Raw genomic sequence first — 17,892 nt, 5'->3', positions numbered from 1 at the left:
TGAATTGATTTGTCTGATGCACTGAGAGGCGCATGGAGGACTGAGGCACATGAGGCATGTGCAGTTGACAATGTTTGGTGGTGGTGACAGTGGTGGGGTTGATGGAGAACAAAGACAAGGGAAGATAAGAGCAGCCTAAAGTTACATTGCCTGGACAGTGTTTTTCCGTGAATGGCATAGATGAGGAATTAGTTAAGTGTAGCAAAACAGCAGGGCAATTATTTGATACAACTTATTATTGAGAAGTTATTTTTGTATTAAGAATGAAGATTCACTAGATTTAAATGAAAATGTTGTAGAAAAGCTGTCAGGACTTGATTCTGTAGATTAAGGTGATGAATACAATCTACATCATCCAGTCTATCCTGCACAGTCTAGCTCTACTCACTTTACAAACTTAGACTCAAGGAAAGAGCAGTTATCGTATTGCTACGAAGCTTGAAGCCTAAGCAAAGACTTTGTAACAGAATAAGATTGGTGGGTAGGAAGCTGTTTTCTTTGATAGATGCTGGTATTATAATAAGGAAATACTGCTTAATTCTAGAATGGTGCTGAGCTCATCAGAGGTAAACCTGCCTTTTCGACTCGTGAAAGTAGTTCCCAATCAAACTCGTATCCTATAACTGTAGACAAGTCACAGGGCCAAAATCTTGACAAAATTGGTATTGATGTTCCTAGCCCTATTTTTATACATGGACATCTTTATATAGCCTTTTCCACAGTGAAAACTTTTTTGATTCTGTGAAGTCTTGGTAAAACTGTGGCCAGAAGTCCAATTTTTAAAAGAAGTGCTGTTCCAATAAAGATACTAATTTGACCTCAAATGCTTTGCGGTTCTCTGCTAGTTGTAACAAGAAGTAGAAGCTGGCTTAATGTACAAGTTTATTCAGTGCTTTTAATTTGGTTACAATTCAATTATTGAGTCACCAAGGTACAAAGTTACATTGACTGTGTTGTTTAACACGATTTACTAACTCACATCATTATGTCTTGTGTAAGACGGCTGTGTTCTAACTAAAATTTTAAAGATGCTGTCGTCCAGGAGAGAGGGCAAATCTGGAACTGGTTTGTTAACATCTTGTCTATACTGCATTTATTGCATTAGCCTGCAGAAAAAAATTATTAAAGCCTGGGAAATATTAACAGTGTTCCTTTTTCTGTTCCCACATTCAATAAATAGTTAAATATCCATTTAATCAAAAATCTTTGTGCAGTCACAATACTCCACCTTTCATCTTGCTGTATTTTCTGAAAGTTGCACATTTGTACATTAGAACACACCGTGCATATGTCTCTATAGTCAAGCATTGCTCCTGACCAATTCCACTGCAACAATTGTAAACAGCAATAATAAATGTATAAAGGGTGAATTATAGCTTCATTCATGAGCTGACACTGCATAAACCTACATAAACATTTAGCCCGGGCTGTCTTGAAAGATTTAGCTTTGCAGTGCTTCCAATGTAATTCAGAGGCAGTTAACTACAACAATGACAAATAATCATATCAGATTTGACACAGTAGTGGAACTATTGGAACTGCAGTCTAAAGATGTCAACATGGAAACACCTTGGCACATAGCACGCACATTTCATTGTAAGATGTTACTTTCTTTTGATATTTAAAAGCCATATAAAGAATAAAGTGCCAAAAGAGAAAATGCTGGAAAATCTCAGCAGGTCTGGCAGCATCTGTAAGGAGAAGACAGCAGACGTTTCAAGTCCAGGTGATCCTTTGTCAAAGCTTGTCAAAACAGATGCTACCAGACCTGCTGAAATTTTCCAGTGTTTTCTGGTTTCAGATTCCAGCATCCGCAGTAATTTGATTTTATTTATTAAAGAATAAAGTGTATGGAGAAGTTTCAATTTAAACTTGAACCAGGTGCCAGCTGCACAATGGATTTTTCTTTCCATTGTGTTTGACATTTCCTGGCTCTGTGTCCAATCTGAACCTTTTGGTCAAAGCCTCCATGTATGTTTGCCATTACATACTGTTGCATTGGTGATGCTTTTGAAAAGACTCTAATATTTAGCACCAGCATCATCTAAGAAATTTGATTATGTGTATGTTCAGGGATTTCTTGTGTGTTCAAGCCTTGCATTCTGTACACAATATCGACTTGCATTTGTATTGTTTCTTTAACATTATAAAATGCCTCAAGATATTTCACGTGTTAACCAAACCAAATTTTCGCCAGGACACAAGATGACCAAAACTTGATCGAAAGATAAATTTTAAGGAGCGTCTTAGAGGAAGAGCGCGGGAGGTGGTGAGGTTTAGGGAGCGAAGTCTAAAGAGTTATGGTCCAGAGAGCTGAAGGCACAGCCACCCCCATGGTGGAGTCATCAAAATCAATGATGTACAAGAGGCTAAATTGATTGAGGCAGGCCAGGCATTTTAAAGGACTCAGTTACAGTCACATGCCATTGTGGCGATGGATCTAGGTTAGAGCCTTGATCTTGGTTACGACCTAAAGGTTGCACAACCAAAATTGCACCGATTTCCAGGCTGTCAATCTCATATCATGTTCAAGATGGGTGTAACACTTAGCAAACAATTGGCCTGAGGACATGTGGGGAAACATGAATGTCTATTTGAAAACTGCAGTGTGCGTCTAATTCAAAGGATATTGTTTGAAAAATTCCAAAATTTTTCTGGGCGTGGGGTAAAGAAAATACTTGAAAGTGTTGACCTGTATATGTGAAATAGCTGCAGTATCTTTCCTGGAAGAACTATCTCAACCACCAGTTAGCTAAGTGCCTGACTTGCTTATCAGCAAACCAAAAATAAAAATGTGTCTTTAATATGCATAATTAATATAGAACCAATCCACACAAATTATGCAAATTGTACCACAAATACCTAAAACATTAATTATAGTCTGTCTAGTAATAATGTTCCTGTGTAGAACTATATATATATGTATTCAGAGATGCACTCAATTAGTCTCACACATTCAATGATAACGAGGGAGCTGAACAGGAAAACATGATTGATTACTATCAGCTAACTATTCCCCTTCCCCAAGCATGGGGCTAGCCAATCTGGGCACTCAGACCTCATTTGGAGTAGGGTGAGCAGTTTTGGGCCCGATAGCTAAGGAAGGATGTGCTGGCCTTCGTAAGGGTCTATAAGAGGGTCACAAGAATGATCTCTGGAATGAAGAACTCGTCATACATGGAATGGTTGAGGACTTCTGGGTCTGTACTCATTGGGGTTTAGAAGGATGAGGGGGTGACTCTTATTGAAACAGGATGTTGTTGGGCCTGGATAGAGTGGATATGGAGAGGATGTTTCCACTAGTAGGAAAAGCTAGAACCAGAGGGCACAACCTCAGACTAAAGGGACGATCCTTTAAAACAAATGAAGAGGAATGTCTTGACCTAGAGAGTGGTGAATCTGTGGAACTCTTATGTCGCAGAAGGCTGTGGAGGCCAGGTCATTGAGTGTCTTTAAGACAGAGGTGGGTTCTTTGTTAATAAGGGGATAGGGGTTATTGGGGAAACAGTAGCAGAATGGGGATGAGAAAAATATTAGGCATGATCGAATAGTGGAGCAGACGTAATGGGCCCAGTGGTGTAATTCTACTTCTATGTCTTTTGGGTTTGATGGGGAATTGACTGAAGGTGGGGGTCACAGCAGAAGATCCAAGTTGTAAAATTATTTAAATTAAACATTTTGGCCATTAATCAGAAAGCAGCTCCAAATGGCACTTATTTTGAATTTTAAAAAGTTGGACGGCCCGGTGGTTAGTACTGCTGCCTCACAACGCCAGGGACCCGGGTTCAATTCCAGCCTTGGGTCACTGTCTGGAGTTTGCAATATTCTCCCCGTGTCTGTGTGGGTTTCCTCCAGGTACTCCGGTTTCCTCCCACAGTCCAAAGATGTGCAGATTAGGTGGATTGGCCATGCTAAATTGCCCCTTAGTGTCAGGGGATTAGCAGGGTAAATACATGGGGTGAAGGAGATAAGGGCTGGGTGGGATTGTCATTGGTGCAGATTTGATGGGCTGAATGGTTTCCTTCTGCACTGTCAGGATTCTATGATTGCTATGAAAAATCATTGAAATTTGCAGGATTTTCCTGAGCCCTTGGGCAGGAAAGCTGTAATAAATGGTCTTTTTAAAGTTTTTCAGTGGTTGTGGCTAACATTTTGCTGAATTTCAGCAAGAGGAACCTCCCCAAGTAAATTCAGTGTTTGTGACAGTGGGGATATTGCAATTGGTTCTGGGGAAGAGGATTCTCATGCCAGACAATTAAAAATGATAATTGTATTTCTTTCTCAGACTGGACGGGACAGCCCCTTAATTCATGTCCTTGCTTGCTCCAAAGGACCAATTCAAATGGAATCCAATTCATGGTCCCCAGACAAGCTGACATAGACATCAGACCTGATCCTACCCTTAACCTTAGCCAAACGGAATTACTCGGTGGTGCCTGCCTAGGCAAACACTGGGGCTCAGCTGCTTAACTAGTCTCCCTCTACATGTTAAGGCGTAATTATTATTGCGGTGAGACATTGGAAATAACACACACAATTGAATGGCAGTAAGTAGACTGGAAAGGAAAAAACCTATCTGTAAAAGATTCTGCATCTGTTTACATTGGCAATGGGGGTGGGGGGGTGGGGAGACACTGAGGATGTGAAAGGTGCTATATTACTGCAAAGTTTTTTCCCACTGCATCGTTCACTTGTCATTAACTGCACAGCAAGTTCGTCTACATTCTAGCAGTAGGTGACTGGTGATTTATTCCTGACCTCTGGAGATTTTATTCACCAATTTAACATCTAGCCATCGCCAATCAGCCCCCAGTTTGGGTGCAATCTGTTATTTATTCCCAGTGGGTCCGGCTAGGGTCTAAATGGGAATGTGTGGGAGATTTTTTAAGAATTACATAAATGTGATTTAACTCAAGGCATTATTATTTTCATTGAAGTGCTGTACCCTTTAAAAATAAAGCACCTGGTACTTTGTTTAAAATTAGCATCATGCAATCAAGTTCAAAAGTGATATTGTGTGCAGTATTTGTTCTAGGCACTGTTTAAACATGGCAAACAGATGGTAAATAATTGTTGAAGTGTTACTCTATTTGTAGCTATGTTGGATCTTGAGGAGTTTGATATTTAGGTCCACGCTATCTCTGCAGTGATCTGTATGTATTTGCTGTCCACTAACGAGGGCACTGAAACTGAGATAGGGAAGCAGCGTTTTCAGATCATTCACTCATCATTCCTGTAAATTGTTGCTTGTTACTAATCAGGGAGCTAGCAACAGGCAGTGCAATCGGCAAGTACTCACATTCCACCAGAATATTCAACTGGAATATCTGAAACAGATGTTACTCTTGTGACCCGCTGGAAGATTTATCTGCTTCAATTTATGGCGAGTTGCAGTTTTATGTTGTCTACTCTCACAGAAAGGCCCCCTTTTTTTTAAAATGCCAACGGGTGAAAGTGTATCTGAGGTTCTGTCTTGGAAACAAAAGTCACTTTTTAGAACTAGAACCACAATTTTTAAGGTGCAGGGCATCAAGTTTGCTGGGGCACCTCCCCTGTGTTGTCGAGGGATGGCCTCAGTTGTGGAGTTCCAGTCTGGCCCATCCCTCTGTGGCAACTGTTTTGAGTTGATATCAGGCAGTTGCTCAGAAATGGCTTGAGGTTTAAATGTAGTTGGAACCCACTTGTACATCAGTGACTGGCTGTTTCTCTTGATAAAGTTAACCCATAGATGTGCTTAAGCATCACAACAGTGTTGCAACAAGATTAAACTTTTTTTTTAAATTCATTGTGGGACATGAGTGTGGCAGGCTGAGTCAGAATACATTGCCCATCCCTAACTGCCCCTTGAACTGAATGGCTCACTGGGCCATTTCAGAGGGAATTTAGGAGTCAGGCACGTTGTTGTGGGTCTGGAATCACGTGTAGGCCAGACCAGATAAGGATGGCAGATTTCCTTCCCTATTGCAGTGCCTGATGCATTAGAACTGATTTTTAATACAGGTTACTCTGTCTCTAACAATACGCAATGGGCACAGACTAACAACCACAAAGTTTTTATACATGATAAAGACTTAGTGTCAGTAGTGTGTTTAGTGGTTGATAGCCTTCACTTCCCAAAGCCCAAGCACCAAACACTGATCAAGGCGAGGTGCTCAACCAGTCCCAGAGTGCTCTGGAGTTAAATGCTGATTGCAATCTTAAAAAAAACCTACACTAGTGAACTGCATTCATGCACTAACCTCTTCTAAAGGTGCATCCCCCCTCCTCCCCCCTCCCCCATTGTGTCAAATCTTAAATAATACAAGCGGATATTATTGTGCAAATGAACAGACAGATGTAAGGCTGCAGTTGCTTGATGCTAACACTATGTCAGTTCCCTCCTACTGCACCCCCCCCCTGCATTTTACTAAATCAAGTTTAGAGTCCAGCGACCAGATTGGCTGATCTGAATATCTGAAATGATGGCATGATTTGAATGTTAAAGCAGCATTAGTGTATTTCAGTCTTCCAGAGCCACAATCACTCTACTGAGGAGTTTCAAAACCCTGGATTATGCTTTCTCCAGAACCTTTAGCACCCACTGCACGGAGAGAAGGGTGGATTTTCTCACTTGCAGATTATAACTGTATGATGTGTTTTGCAAAAAAAAAATTCAAGTTTGCGTTTCCAAAGAGTGCAAAATGGATTGTGGGGTTAAGGGCACATTCCATCTTCAATATAAACAGAACTAACCTATGGCTGGTCAGCAGAACAGTACCCAATGTACAACCCCCCCACCCCCCGTCACCTTATCATTCAACTTAACTTTTTTTCTTTAAGTACCATAACACAATCTCCTAAACTACATGCTCAGTCCAAGCAGTGACTTCTGCTGAACTGCTCGGATCCAAGCCAAATACTTTCACTTTGTCCTTTAACGTAGGACCTATTAAAAACCAACATTGAACCAGTATACTGTACCTACTCTAACCACTTACACCATACCTAGTTGAATACACATTTAAAGAGCCAATCGAAGGAATCACTTTCCGCCGTACGTTCGAAATGAAATTTAAAGAAGCCACTTGAAGCAGAAGTTGGTGTCAAGGCAAAAGGCTGTGGTTGGCAGTGTTCCATCTACAGCTGACTGGTGTTGACTAAAGGCGGTTTCTCTGACTGAGTCTGGAGGAGGTTCGGTTCAGCTGCACCAAGATTCAGCCAAACCGCAGCAATCGATGTCAGGAAGGAAACACAGACATGGATGATTTTAAACAGGACAAACAGGCAGTGCACATGACCAAGGCCAGCGAGAGTGAGTCCAGAGATACACAGAAAGTCAGCACACTGCCCTCCACAGAGCCCAGAGTCCATTCGCACAGCATCTGTGACAGACACGGTCTGGATCAACACAACTTTTGCCACTTATTCACTGCTTGGGGCCCGTGTAGGGTTTAGCTGCTGACATTCTTGATTATCTTGGATCACAGTGCGATTGTGCCAGCCACAGCAGTCTCACCAACATTGGAAAAGATCACTGAAGGGCAGAGAATGTTATCCAGAACTTTGACTTGTGCCATCTAGGTTTGTCTGCTAACGACTCAGCCTAGGTGCAGGTTTGCTGATTTTCCATCCAAATCACATCAGCTTGATTGAAATGAGTAAATGAGTACACCTTTTCTGGATGCCCCCCCCCCCCACCAATGAAATCATGCTGAAAGCAAACATACCCCAGTTTTGCTCCATAAACAGATTTTCCTAGTGGCACAAGCATGGAAAAATGCTGGAAAATCTCAGCAGGTCTGACGGCAGCTGTGGGAAGAGTATCGAGCCAACGGGCAGGATTTTATGGCCTCACTTGGGCAACATTGGAAAATCCTGCCCAAAGTCAACGGAGATTTCTGTTCTGGGAGCTCGTCTGCCCAGGTGGGAGGGTTTCGGCCAACTTTTCCAGTCTGGATGACCCTTTAATGCTGGCTCTATACTCTCTCCACAGATGCTGTCATATCTGCTGAGATTTTCCAACATTTTATGTTTTTGTTCCAGATTCCAGCACCCAGAGTATTTCTTTTGCCTTTATTTCTTCCTTGTGTGTGAATTCCTTGCTTCCCCCCCCACAATCAGATTTTGACATTGATTTTCCTTCCCAGTAGAGTGTATTTCTTTGGTTTGCCAAACTGCTGCCACTGCACACAAGTCCCCACTTATACAGTATCTATCCAACTACTCAGCCTTAACTTTACCAAGGAGAGTCTAGCCAGGCCACACATCATATTGGCATGCCAACATTCATCGAGGGTTCAGCTAGAACTGCTAGGTACTGGTCTCAACAACTCTGAGTTCTACCATCTTGAGCAAATCCTGTATATTTAATACCAGAACCTTACTCCTACTATATCCTATGGAGATGCATCTTAACATTATTAAGGAGACTAGCCCACCCCAATTTCTTTAAGCCAACTGGAACAGAGAAGTTCTGATCATTTCTCTTGGCTTAACAAATGACCACGATAATAGGAAAGGAGTAATTAGCTCCAAAGGAAAAGGGCAAGGAGTAGATATGTGGAGAACAAGAAAAGCCTGCCCTGTCTATAATGAAACTGCATCACGACCAGTACCAGCCGAGTGAGACTTTCACTCTCTACAGAGTTGGCTGAATGAGGGAAATCAGTAGGAAAAAAATGCACCAAGTCAACACTTACAGAATAAAGGCGGAGAGGTTAGTCAAGGCAACCTCAAGATACCCGTTACAAATGCACGTACAACACAGTCAAACCAACCAAAAAAAACCTGACTGCAAAGGAATAAGAAGAAAGCAGGAAATATTGATGATGATGATGAGATTGAAAAAAAAGGAACAGGGTCATGCAAAGAAGATTCCAGAAGGCGACCAGACGATGAGGGAAATGTCCAACAAACATGGCGAGACTCTTCATAGGCTGAATGAGCAGTGTTCAGACGTACCCTGTAAGTAGGCAGTAATTTCATTATAATGGTAGTATTATCCATCTAGTTACACATCAAATGAAGTGGGACATTGGAAATTTAATATCATGAATTCATTGGAGTGAAGTTTACTGTTCAGATGTTCCAATATCAGGGAATGACTGGCGACAGCGATTATGAAAGACAACATCTGTTTTTCTTGGGTGCAGTAGTTTCCATTGGTTTGATTTCAAATTAAACCGACAAGTGATACATTTGAAATCTGTTGCTCCTTTAAAATTCTTAGCAAATTCATTTGAAATGCCAGTATTAATGTATCATTGGGCAAATTTTCCCCCAAAACCTCTTGAAGTGGAAAGGAGGCACTGTTTGTGAGTTTATGAATGATCATTCTTCATCCTCCTTTCATTGACCAATATGTTTCCATGCCCATGCAAGCTTAGATATGACTCTTAGTTAAAATAGCAAATGTCTTTGTGTGACAGTCTTCAATCTTTATTATTTCATGGGATGTGGGTGTCGCTGGCTACGACAGCATTTATTGCCCATCCCTAATTGGTCCTTGAGAAGATGAACCACCTTCTGTGCCTGCTGCAGTCCACATGATGCAGCTACATCCACAGTGCTGTTTGGGGAGTGGGGATTCCAGGCTTTTGACCCAGTGACAGTGAAGGAATGGCAATGTATTTCTAAGTCAGGATGGCGAGGGACTTGGAAGGGAACTTGCAAGTGGTAGTGTTCCCACGCATCCACTGCTCTTGTCCATGGGTTACGGGTTTGGAGGTGCTGTTGAAGGAGCCTTGGTGAGTTCCTGCAGTGCGTCTTGTAGACGGTACATAAGGCTGCCACTGAATGTGGAATGAGTGAATGTTTAAGATGATGGATGAAGTGCCAATCAGATTGCTTTGTCTTGGATGGTGTCAAGCTTCTTGAATGTTGTTGGAGCTGCACCCATCCAGGTGAGTGGGGGGTATTGTATTACAGCCCTGACTTGTGCTTTGTAGATGATGGATAGGCTTTGGGAAATCAGGAGTGAGTTACTCCCACAGAATTCCCAGACTGCGCCCTTGTAGCCACAGTATTTATATGGCTAGTCCAGTACAGGTTTTGGTCAATGGTAACCCGGGATGTTGTACTGGGGGAAGTCAGTGATGGTAATGCCATTGGAGTGTCAAAGGGAGATGGTCAGATTGTCTCTTGCTGGAGATGGTCATTGCCTGGTACTTGTGTGAAGCAAATGCTAATAATGTTGGTGTTCACCATTTCAATAGAAATGAATGGAGACAATTAACTGTCCATTTATCAAATCAGCAGCAGAAATTTCTAACTAGTGTTTTCTCAGCACTGAGCCCACTAAGGGTGGCACAACAGTGGCACAGTGGTTAACGTTGCTGCCTCATGGCATCAGGGACCTGAGTTTGATTCCTGGCTTGGGTCACTGTCTGTGTGAAGTCTGTATGTTCTCCCAGTGTCTGCGTGGGTTTCCTCTGGGTGCTCTGGTTTTCTCCCACAGTCCGAAAGACGCGCTGGTTAGGCGCATTGGCCATGCTAGATCCTCCCTCAGTGTACCCGGACAGGTGCCAGAGTGTGGCAACCAGGGGATTTTCACAGTAACTTCATTGCGATGTTAATGTAAGTCTATTCGCCTGGGAAGCTGTCCTGGTGTGTTGTGTCACGGTGTAGAGTGATGGCCATCCACTAAGCCTGGTGAGATTCCAATCGTGCCTCCGTTAGGGAAGTGGTTAAGGGAACAGAAAGGAGGTCAGGTTCTTCCCCGCCCTTCAACGAGGGAAGAAACATTCAAATAAATCAATTGGTCAGGAGCGTTCTTCAGCACTCAAAGGTCTGTGAGCAAATCTGTGTGGGGCAGCAGATGGAACATGATGCAGAGAAACCAAGAGAAAAGGGAAATGAAACTGCAACCAAAAATATCTGAGATACCCACCATCCGTGAGTAAACATGCAGAAAGGATATTTGTTCAAAAAGGGGCTTTTCAAAATAAAAAGAATAAATAAAACCAGATGATGAGATAAAGACACTTAGGTACATTGAAATGGAAGAAGATCGACACTTACCGTGGGGTTCAGCCACTGCTCCTGCGTCAGCGTTTTCCCCTTTCACGTACTGTTGGTTCAGGCTGCCTGCAGAGTTACGGGTGAACCAGAAAGAAAATGTGACAGGTTCTGAATTGAGGAATATCAAAGCACTCTGCGCAGCTGCAGACACAACGAAGCCTGCAGCAAGTGAATCCTGATACTGCTATCCCAGTGAGCAAACCTATCCAAGCCTGATCCATAAGAAACAGGAGCAGGAGTAGGCCATCCAGCCCTTCGAGCCTGCCTCGCCATTCAACAAGATCGTGGCTGATCTGAAGTGGATCAGTTCCACTTACCCGCCTGCTCCCCATAACCCTTAATTCCCTTATCCCTTATTCCAGAGAGAGGAATCTATTCCTCTCCCTGTGTCGTACCGATAGCAGTGGGGCCTGAAAGCTTTCCAGATCCAGAGCCGGTGTGTACGTCTGCAATGGAACCCGTGCTATTCTAAACCACGTGGATTGAAGTTATTAGCAGCCCTGTAATATTGTACAGACGGCAGGAAATCTGTTTGAGATGGAGTGGATCTCATTTACATTACATCGAGTGTCCAAATGGCGCCACACAAAGAAGATTGCGTATTGTGTGGGTGTTTAAACCGTAACTGCAACTTTTTAAAGTTTATTTATTAGCGCCACAAGTAATAACGGAGTTACTGTGCAATTCCCCTCGTTGTCACACTCCTGCGCCTGTTTGGGTACACTGAGGGAGAATTTAGCATGGCCAATGCACCTAACCAGCACATGTTTCAGACTGTGGGAGGAAACCGGAGGAAACCCACGCAGACGCAGGGAGAACGTGCAGATTCCGCACAGACAGTGACCCAAGCTGGGAATCAAACCCCGATCTCTGGCATTGTGAGGCAACACTGCTAACCCCTGTGCCAACGTCTTCCCCTTGGAGCTGGAGATAGCTTGTGCAGGTCATCCAAACAAAAATTGCAATTTGAACAATTAACCTCAGTGGCCAAGTAATCAAAATAGCCTGGGGAGTTTTGCTTTAATTCATTGATGAGACATGGGTGTCGTTGGCCACCCAGCATTTATTGTCCATCCCTAGCTGCCTGAGTCAGCCACACCGCTCTGGCTCTAGTGTCACCATGTGTGCCAGGCCAGGTAAGGATGGCAGATTTCCTTCCCTAAAGGACGCTAGTGAATTAGCTGGGTTTTCCAAACAATCGACAATGGTTTTGTGGTCATCAGTAAATTTTTAATTCCAGATATTTTTTATTGAATTCAAGTTCCAGCATCTGCTGTGGTGGGATTTGAACTGGGTCTCCAGAACATTAGCTGAGTTTCTGGATTAATAGTCTAGTAATAATACCACTAGGCCATCGCCTCCCAGCTCCTGAGACTGTATGCAGCTCAGCTGGTGGACGTACACCCTCCCTCACTGAGCTCAACGTGCTTCAGGATGGGAGCATTTGGACACATTCTTCCACAACAGCTCTGCCCCACCTCCAACCAAACTCGTTCCCCAAACAGTCTTTTCCCGCCATGTCTAATATTTCTTTAACTCATAAAATATGTAAATAAAACAACTGTTCCTCACACTCCTGTGATCATTCTCCAGCATTTGCTCATTGTTTATATGGGAGGTCTGTGCAGAGGTTTCTGACCCTATCTGTGCTGTTATTGAGAATCTTACTGCTGTTTGTGCAGCATCAGTGAAGCGAGATTGAAGGGTATAGTCATTGGCATCCTTCCATTTACGTTAGATGATGGATGTATCTCGGTGTTATGGTTCTTGTTATCCTTAACATAAGTACACCAAAATGGGTTAGGCCTGCCTGGCTGGGTGTAATAATAGCTTCCCCCTGTATGTAGGATTTAGTAGGATAAAGTAAAGAACTAGCAAGCCCGAAAACTTAGCTCAAATCCCACATGGCTACGTTCTACAGAATTCCATGCGTGCACTAGGAGGCCATTCAGCCCATCAAGCCAGCACCAACATTCTGAAAGGGCATTCCTCCCCTCTGCCTTATTCCCATAAACCTGCACATTTAGCATGGCCAATCCACCTCACCTGCACATCTTTAGACACTAAGGGGTAATTTAGCATGGCCAATCCACTTAACATGCACATCTTTGGACACTAAGGGGCAATTTAGCATGGCCAATGCACCTAACTTGTGCATCTTTGGACACCAAGGGGTAATTTAGCATGGCCAATCCACTTAACATGTACATCTTTAGACACTAAGGGGTAATTTAGCATGGCCAATCCACTTAACATGCACATCTTTGGACACTAAAGGGCAATGCAGCATAGCCAATCCATCTAACCCGCACATCTTTGAATTTAAAAAAATCTAGACTAGCATTATGGATAAATAGAGTATGAAAGTAAGCTAGTGGGGCACATAAAAACTGACTGTAAAAGCTTTGATAGGAATGTAAAGAAAAAAAGATTAACAAAAATAAATGTCAGCCCTTCCACACACCTGACGAAGGAACACCGTTTTCGAAAGCTTGTGGGATTACTATCAAATAAACTGGTTGGACTTAAACCTGGTGTTGAGAGACTTCTTACTGTGTCCACACCAAATGAATGGAGCAGGTTTGAAGGGCTGAATGGCCTACTCTTGTTCCTAGTTTCTACGGGGGAGGTGGGGGGGGGGGGGGGGGAAACTAAAGTGTTTCAAGAATGCGTGCCATACGTACCAACATGAAACTGTAGCCCCAACCTCGAGGTGGTTAACTCAATGCCCATGGGGTATCGTCAGGTTTGCCCACATCCCCAGAGCTATATATATATATACGATGTACTGCGTACAGAGTAAATCATTGGGAAAGTTTGTGATTTCCTTTGTCATAGACATTAAAAAAACAAGGAGCTTTGCAACATCATTAACTTGGCAGCACCTTAATTCATCATGTGTCGCACTTTAGCACTGGACCACTTTACACTGATTAGTGATTTCAACTGAGGAAACAAAATCTCTGAAAGGTTAGACAGTGGAGCGTCTCTGCATTCCCCTTCCCAAAAAAAAACACATTGTAAAATAATTTACTGCACCATCACTTTCAGCGGCATCCGAAGAGAGAAATTATTACGAAGAAGGATAAGCAAGACAAAATAATGATCAAGGACAATGGTGGGTGCATTTAAATAAAATAATGAAAGGAATGCGAATGTCACGTAAATAGAAAATGCAGAATGTGCCTAAAAGACGTTCCGCGTTGAAACAAGAATCGGAAGGTTTATGTTTTGGGTGGGACCCCTCACCAATGTGGGCTCCAAATTACTTTGTCTGGCAGATTTAACAGTAGAAAGCTTTGAGCTGTTGCTAACCGGGTGTTGTACATTCACGTGCACTCTCTGACAGCAACCGATGAGAAAGAGCGCTGTGAATATTCCCCTCTCTCCCCCATCAGGATCTGGGGGTGGTTTGGGGTGGAGGGGGGAAGCACTGAGCTCAGGAATTCTGGCCACATCATCTTTTTAAGTGGCTGATATATCAATGGGGTGGTTTCCAACAATCTTTGGGGAGCTAGTTGCCATGCCAGTTGTAGCCAGTAGGTAGCAGTGTGAGACAAACTGAGGTCATATATATCCGTCCGTCCCACCACTTCAATCAGGGACCGCAGGGGAAGGTTGTCCAGGGAGGGCGGTGGGTCTGTGAAACTGGATCTCAGAAGGAGTGGTTGTGGTGGGTAGTGTAGTAATAAAAAGCTGGAAACGTGCACAAGGGGAGAAGGGAATGGGGTTCGGTGAAGTCATACAGTGCATAAAGACTGGGTATAGACTAGCTGAGCCACCTGGCCTGTTCCATGTAGGATGCACCATACCTTGCATTTTAAAACACAGCTGCTTCTTCTGGTAGGCAATGTAACTGGACACAGCACCCAACAAAGCAGCCGCCACAGCACTCGCGATTCCAGCTATTGTTGTTTCAGGCAAAGCCACTAGTGGAGAAAGGGAAATCTTGAATAAGGAACACCGGTTATCTCTCGGCACAACTTGATGTTAAGCTACGCACTGCTACTTGATCTTATTTCAGTACATTTTCTACACTAATCACAGTCACTGTGCACTGTTGTGAGCTTTCATGGTGATGTTGGCATCGAGTTCCTTCAGCAGTGCCACTGGGTCAAACCTCAGTACATAAGGTCGCTGGGGCTAAACCGCTAACTCAAGAGAAGAGCAAGTAGGAGGTTAAAGTGCGTAAGGGGGGGGGGGATCTGTGATAGGGTGCAAGGCAAGAGAGGTTCGAGAATAAGTCCTGAGTAATCAGTCATTTTAATTTGTCATCCTCTCCCACTCTAACCTCTGCCTTCTTGGCCTCCCATATGGTTCCAATAAAGTTCAACATGAGTTTGAGTAACAGCACTTCCCTTTTTGATTAGGCACTTTGGGGTTCAGCAATTTCAGATCGTAACCTCTGCTCCCCCTTTCTTTCAGCAGCTGCAAATATTGCTTTTTCCATGTATACCTCCTCTAGGCCCACCGTTTGTTTCTCTACTTGTCCCATCACCATCCCCTTATACTCCACGCCATCATCCCTTTTGTCATTTAATCTCTCCTGCCGGGCACCCGATCACAGACCCTCCATCACACTCTTTAATCTCCTACCCACTGTTCCTCACTGCTGTAGTCGCTAAAACCTGTTCAATCACTATCTTCCTCCAGGCTAAAGTCCAACAGGTTTATTTGGAATCGCAAGCTTTCAGAGCACTGCTCCTTCATCAGATGAGTGAGGAGCAGCGCTCTGAAAGCTCATGATACCAAGTAAACCTGTTGGACTTTAACCTGGTGTTGTGAGACTTCTTACTGTGCCCACCCCAGTCCAACGTCAGCATCTCCACATCATAACTTTCTCCAGTTCTGATGAAAGGTCAGAGGCCTGAAATGAGCTTCACTCTCCACGGATTGCTGCCGGTTCTGCTGAGTACTTTCAACATTCTCCGTTTTTATTTTAAAGAAGCGATTTATCCCATCCTTACGTAAGTTAGAGGGAATAGCGGGTAAATATGTAGGGATATGGGGGTAGGGCCTGGGTGGAATTGTGATCAGTGCAGACTCGATGGGCCAAAGGCCTCTTCCTGCACTGTAAAGTTTCTATGATTCTGTGATTCCATTATTCTGATCTCCTTCTGAGTCAACTACTCAATTCTTAAAACTGTAACACACTTACCGCCAACATCTACGTATAATAATGTGTCAAATCCTATCTTCCATTGACCTGGTCAATTTCTACAGCCCCCATGCCCCAGTGCATTGAATTGAAAATTCCTGTTACAGCCTCATCACTCCCTACTTGCAATTCCTAACTCAAGATTCTAGTGTATGCCCTCCTCACCTTATATGCCCCTCCACTGCCTTTAGTCACAGGACTACAAGCCACCTCGGTCCCAAACCATTTCACTCTACTACTTCCTGTCTTCAATGGCCCTTCAAAATCCATCTGGCTGGCTACTCTTTCAGGCATTCTCCTGATGGTTCCCTATCAGTATCCTCTTGGTGCCTCTATGATTCATTTTCATAGAATTATAGAATTCTACAGTGCAGAAGGAGGCCATTTGACCCATCAAGCCTGCACTGACCACAATCCCACCCAGACCGCCTAGGCCCATAACCTATTTACCCTAGTTCGTCCCCCTGACACTAAGGGCCAATTTAGCATGGACAATCCATCTAACCTGCACACCTTTGGACTATGGGAAGAAATAGGGCACCTGGAGGAAACCCATGCAGACACGGGGAGAATGTGCAAACTCCACACAGACAGTGACCCGAGGCTGGAGTTGAACCCGGGTCCCTGGCACTGTGAGTCAGCAGTGCCAACCACTGTGCTACCCTATTGGGATATTATATTAAAGAAACTATAAAAATCCTTTGATAACTATTATTTTGGGAGAATTATAACTTTTTAAAGTTTATTTTTTTATTAGTGTCACAAGTAGGCTTACATTAACATTGCAATGAAGTTACTGTGAAAATCCCCTAGTCGCCACACTCCGGTGCCTGTTCAATACCCACTGAACCCACTGTACCCTTAGACCCCAATCCTCACCACTGTTGGCACTGCAGTCAAGACAGACCAGGATTTCAACGTAGCTATCAAAATGTCTTACATTAACTCTATTTCAACACTGGAAGTTTAAAAACTGAGTTGAATAGAATTTTGTTAAGTCAGCACCGGGAGGGGAAAGGGACCATGATGGGTAACGGAATCGTGATACAAATTAGCCACAATCTCGAAAGACCTCCTCCTGTTCTTATTATCCTATTAGAACACAGCAAGCAGACTTTTACATTGTCCGACGTAAAGATGTGATCATCTTGAAGTTCCGCCACAGGCCTGCGGTTAAATTCCTTTTGATAGTAGGTCTAACTGGCCTGACATGTCACCACTATGCGCTCCTCTGGGTGCTCCATGGGACAGAGCACACAGTTGCCCGTAGCCACACTACCTCCTGACGCAATTGGACACAATAAATTCGGAACACTTACCCTGATCCTGGTCATCAGAAGGCACGTTGCCACCTAGAAAACAAGGCAAGAGGTTATTTAGTGCCTCATCACACAGACCATCAAAAGAGGACAGAGCGCTGCAGGAGACCAGGAAACAGAAGTTCAAATGTAATTGTCCATTACAGATCATTCTGCAGGGTCATATAGACAGTGACTGGCCCGGTTTAAGAATGCTCTATGGCACAGAAGGTGGAAGGGAAGAAAAGGAAGATCTGCGTTTATGTAGCACCCATCACAACCTCCAAACATGTCAAATTGCTTCAGCCACTGAAATACTTTTGAAGTGTAGTCATGGTCGTAGCAAAAGGTTGACACCACAGAAGGACGCTCTTCAGCCCATCATGTCCATGCCGGCTTGGAAGGAGCTATCAGATCTAATAGGGGAGATGGTGGCAG

The 17,892-nt window shown here is 43.6% G+C and overlaps 1 protein-coding gene across 9 annotated transcripts in view; it reads right to left on the bottom strand.

The window, feature by feature from the left end:
• Nucleotides 1-869: 869 nt before the first annotated feature.
• cd99l2 (CD99 molecule-like 2) overlaps nt 870-17,892 on the bottom strand; it is a 133,369-nt gene continuing 116,346 nt past the window's right edge. For 2 of the 9 annotated variants that reach the window (XR_013886535.1, XR_013886539.1), the window contains 4 exons: nt 17,476-17,508; nt 13,683-14,927; nt 10,999-12,773; nt 870-8,941 (listed from right to left, as the gene is read on the bottom strand). Coding sequence is in view for 3 of the 9 variants with exons in the window: in XM_080187839.1 (XP_080043965.1) it covers nt 7,117-7,181; nt 10,999-11,064; nt 14,811-14,927; nt 17,476-17,508 (281 nt within the window). In the remaining 6 variants the exon portion in view is untranslated. The other 7 variants (XR_013886540.1, XM_080187841.1, XM_080187839.1 and 4 more) reach the window with 7 other exon arrangements.

This window comes from Carcharhinus amblyrhynchos, chromosome 4, assembly GCF_965287045.1.
Source record: "Carcharhinus amblyrhynchos chromosome 4, sCarAmb.v2.hapA, whole genome shotgun sequence".
Taxonomy (NCBI): Eukaryota; Metazoa; Chordata; class Chondrichthyes; order Carcharhiniformes; family Carcharhinidae; genus Carcharhinus; species Carcharhinus amblyrhynchos.
This window is presented reverse-complemented; position numbering and strand designations above follow the sequence as displayed.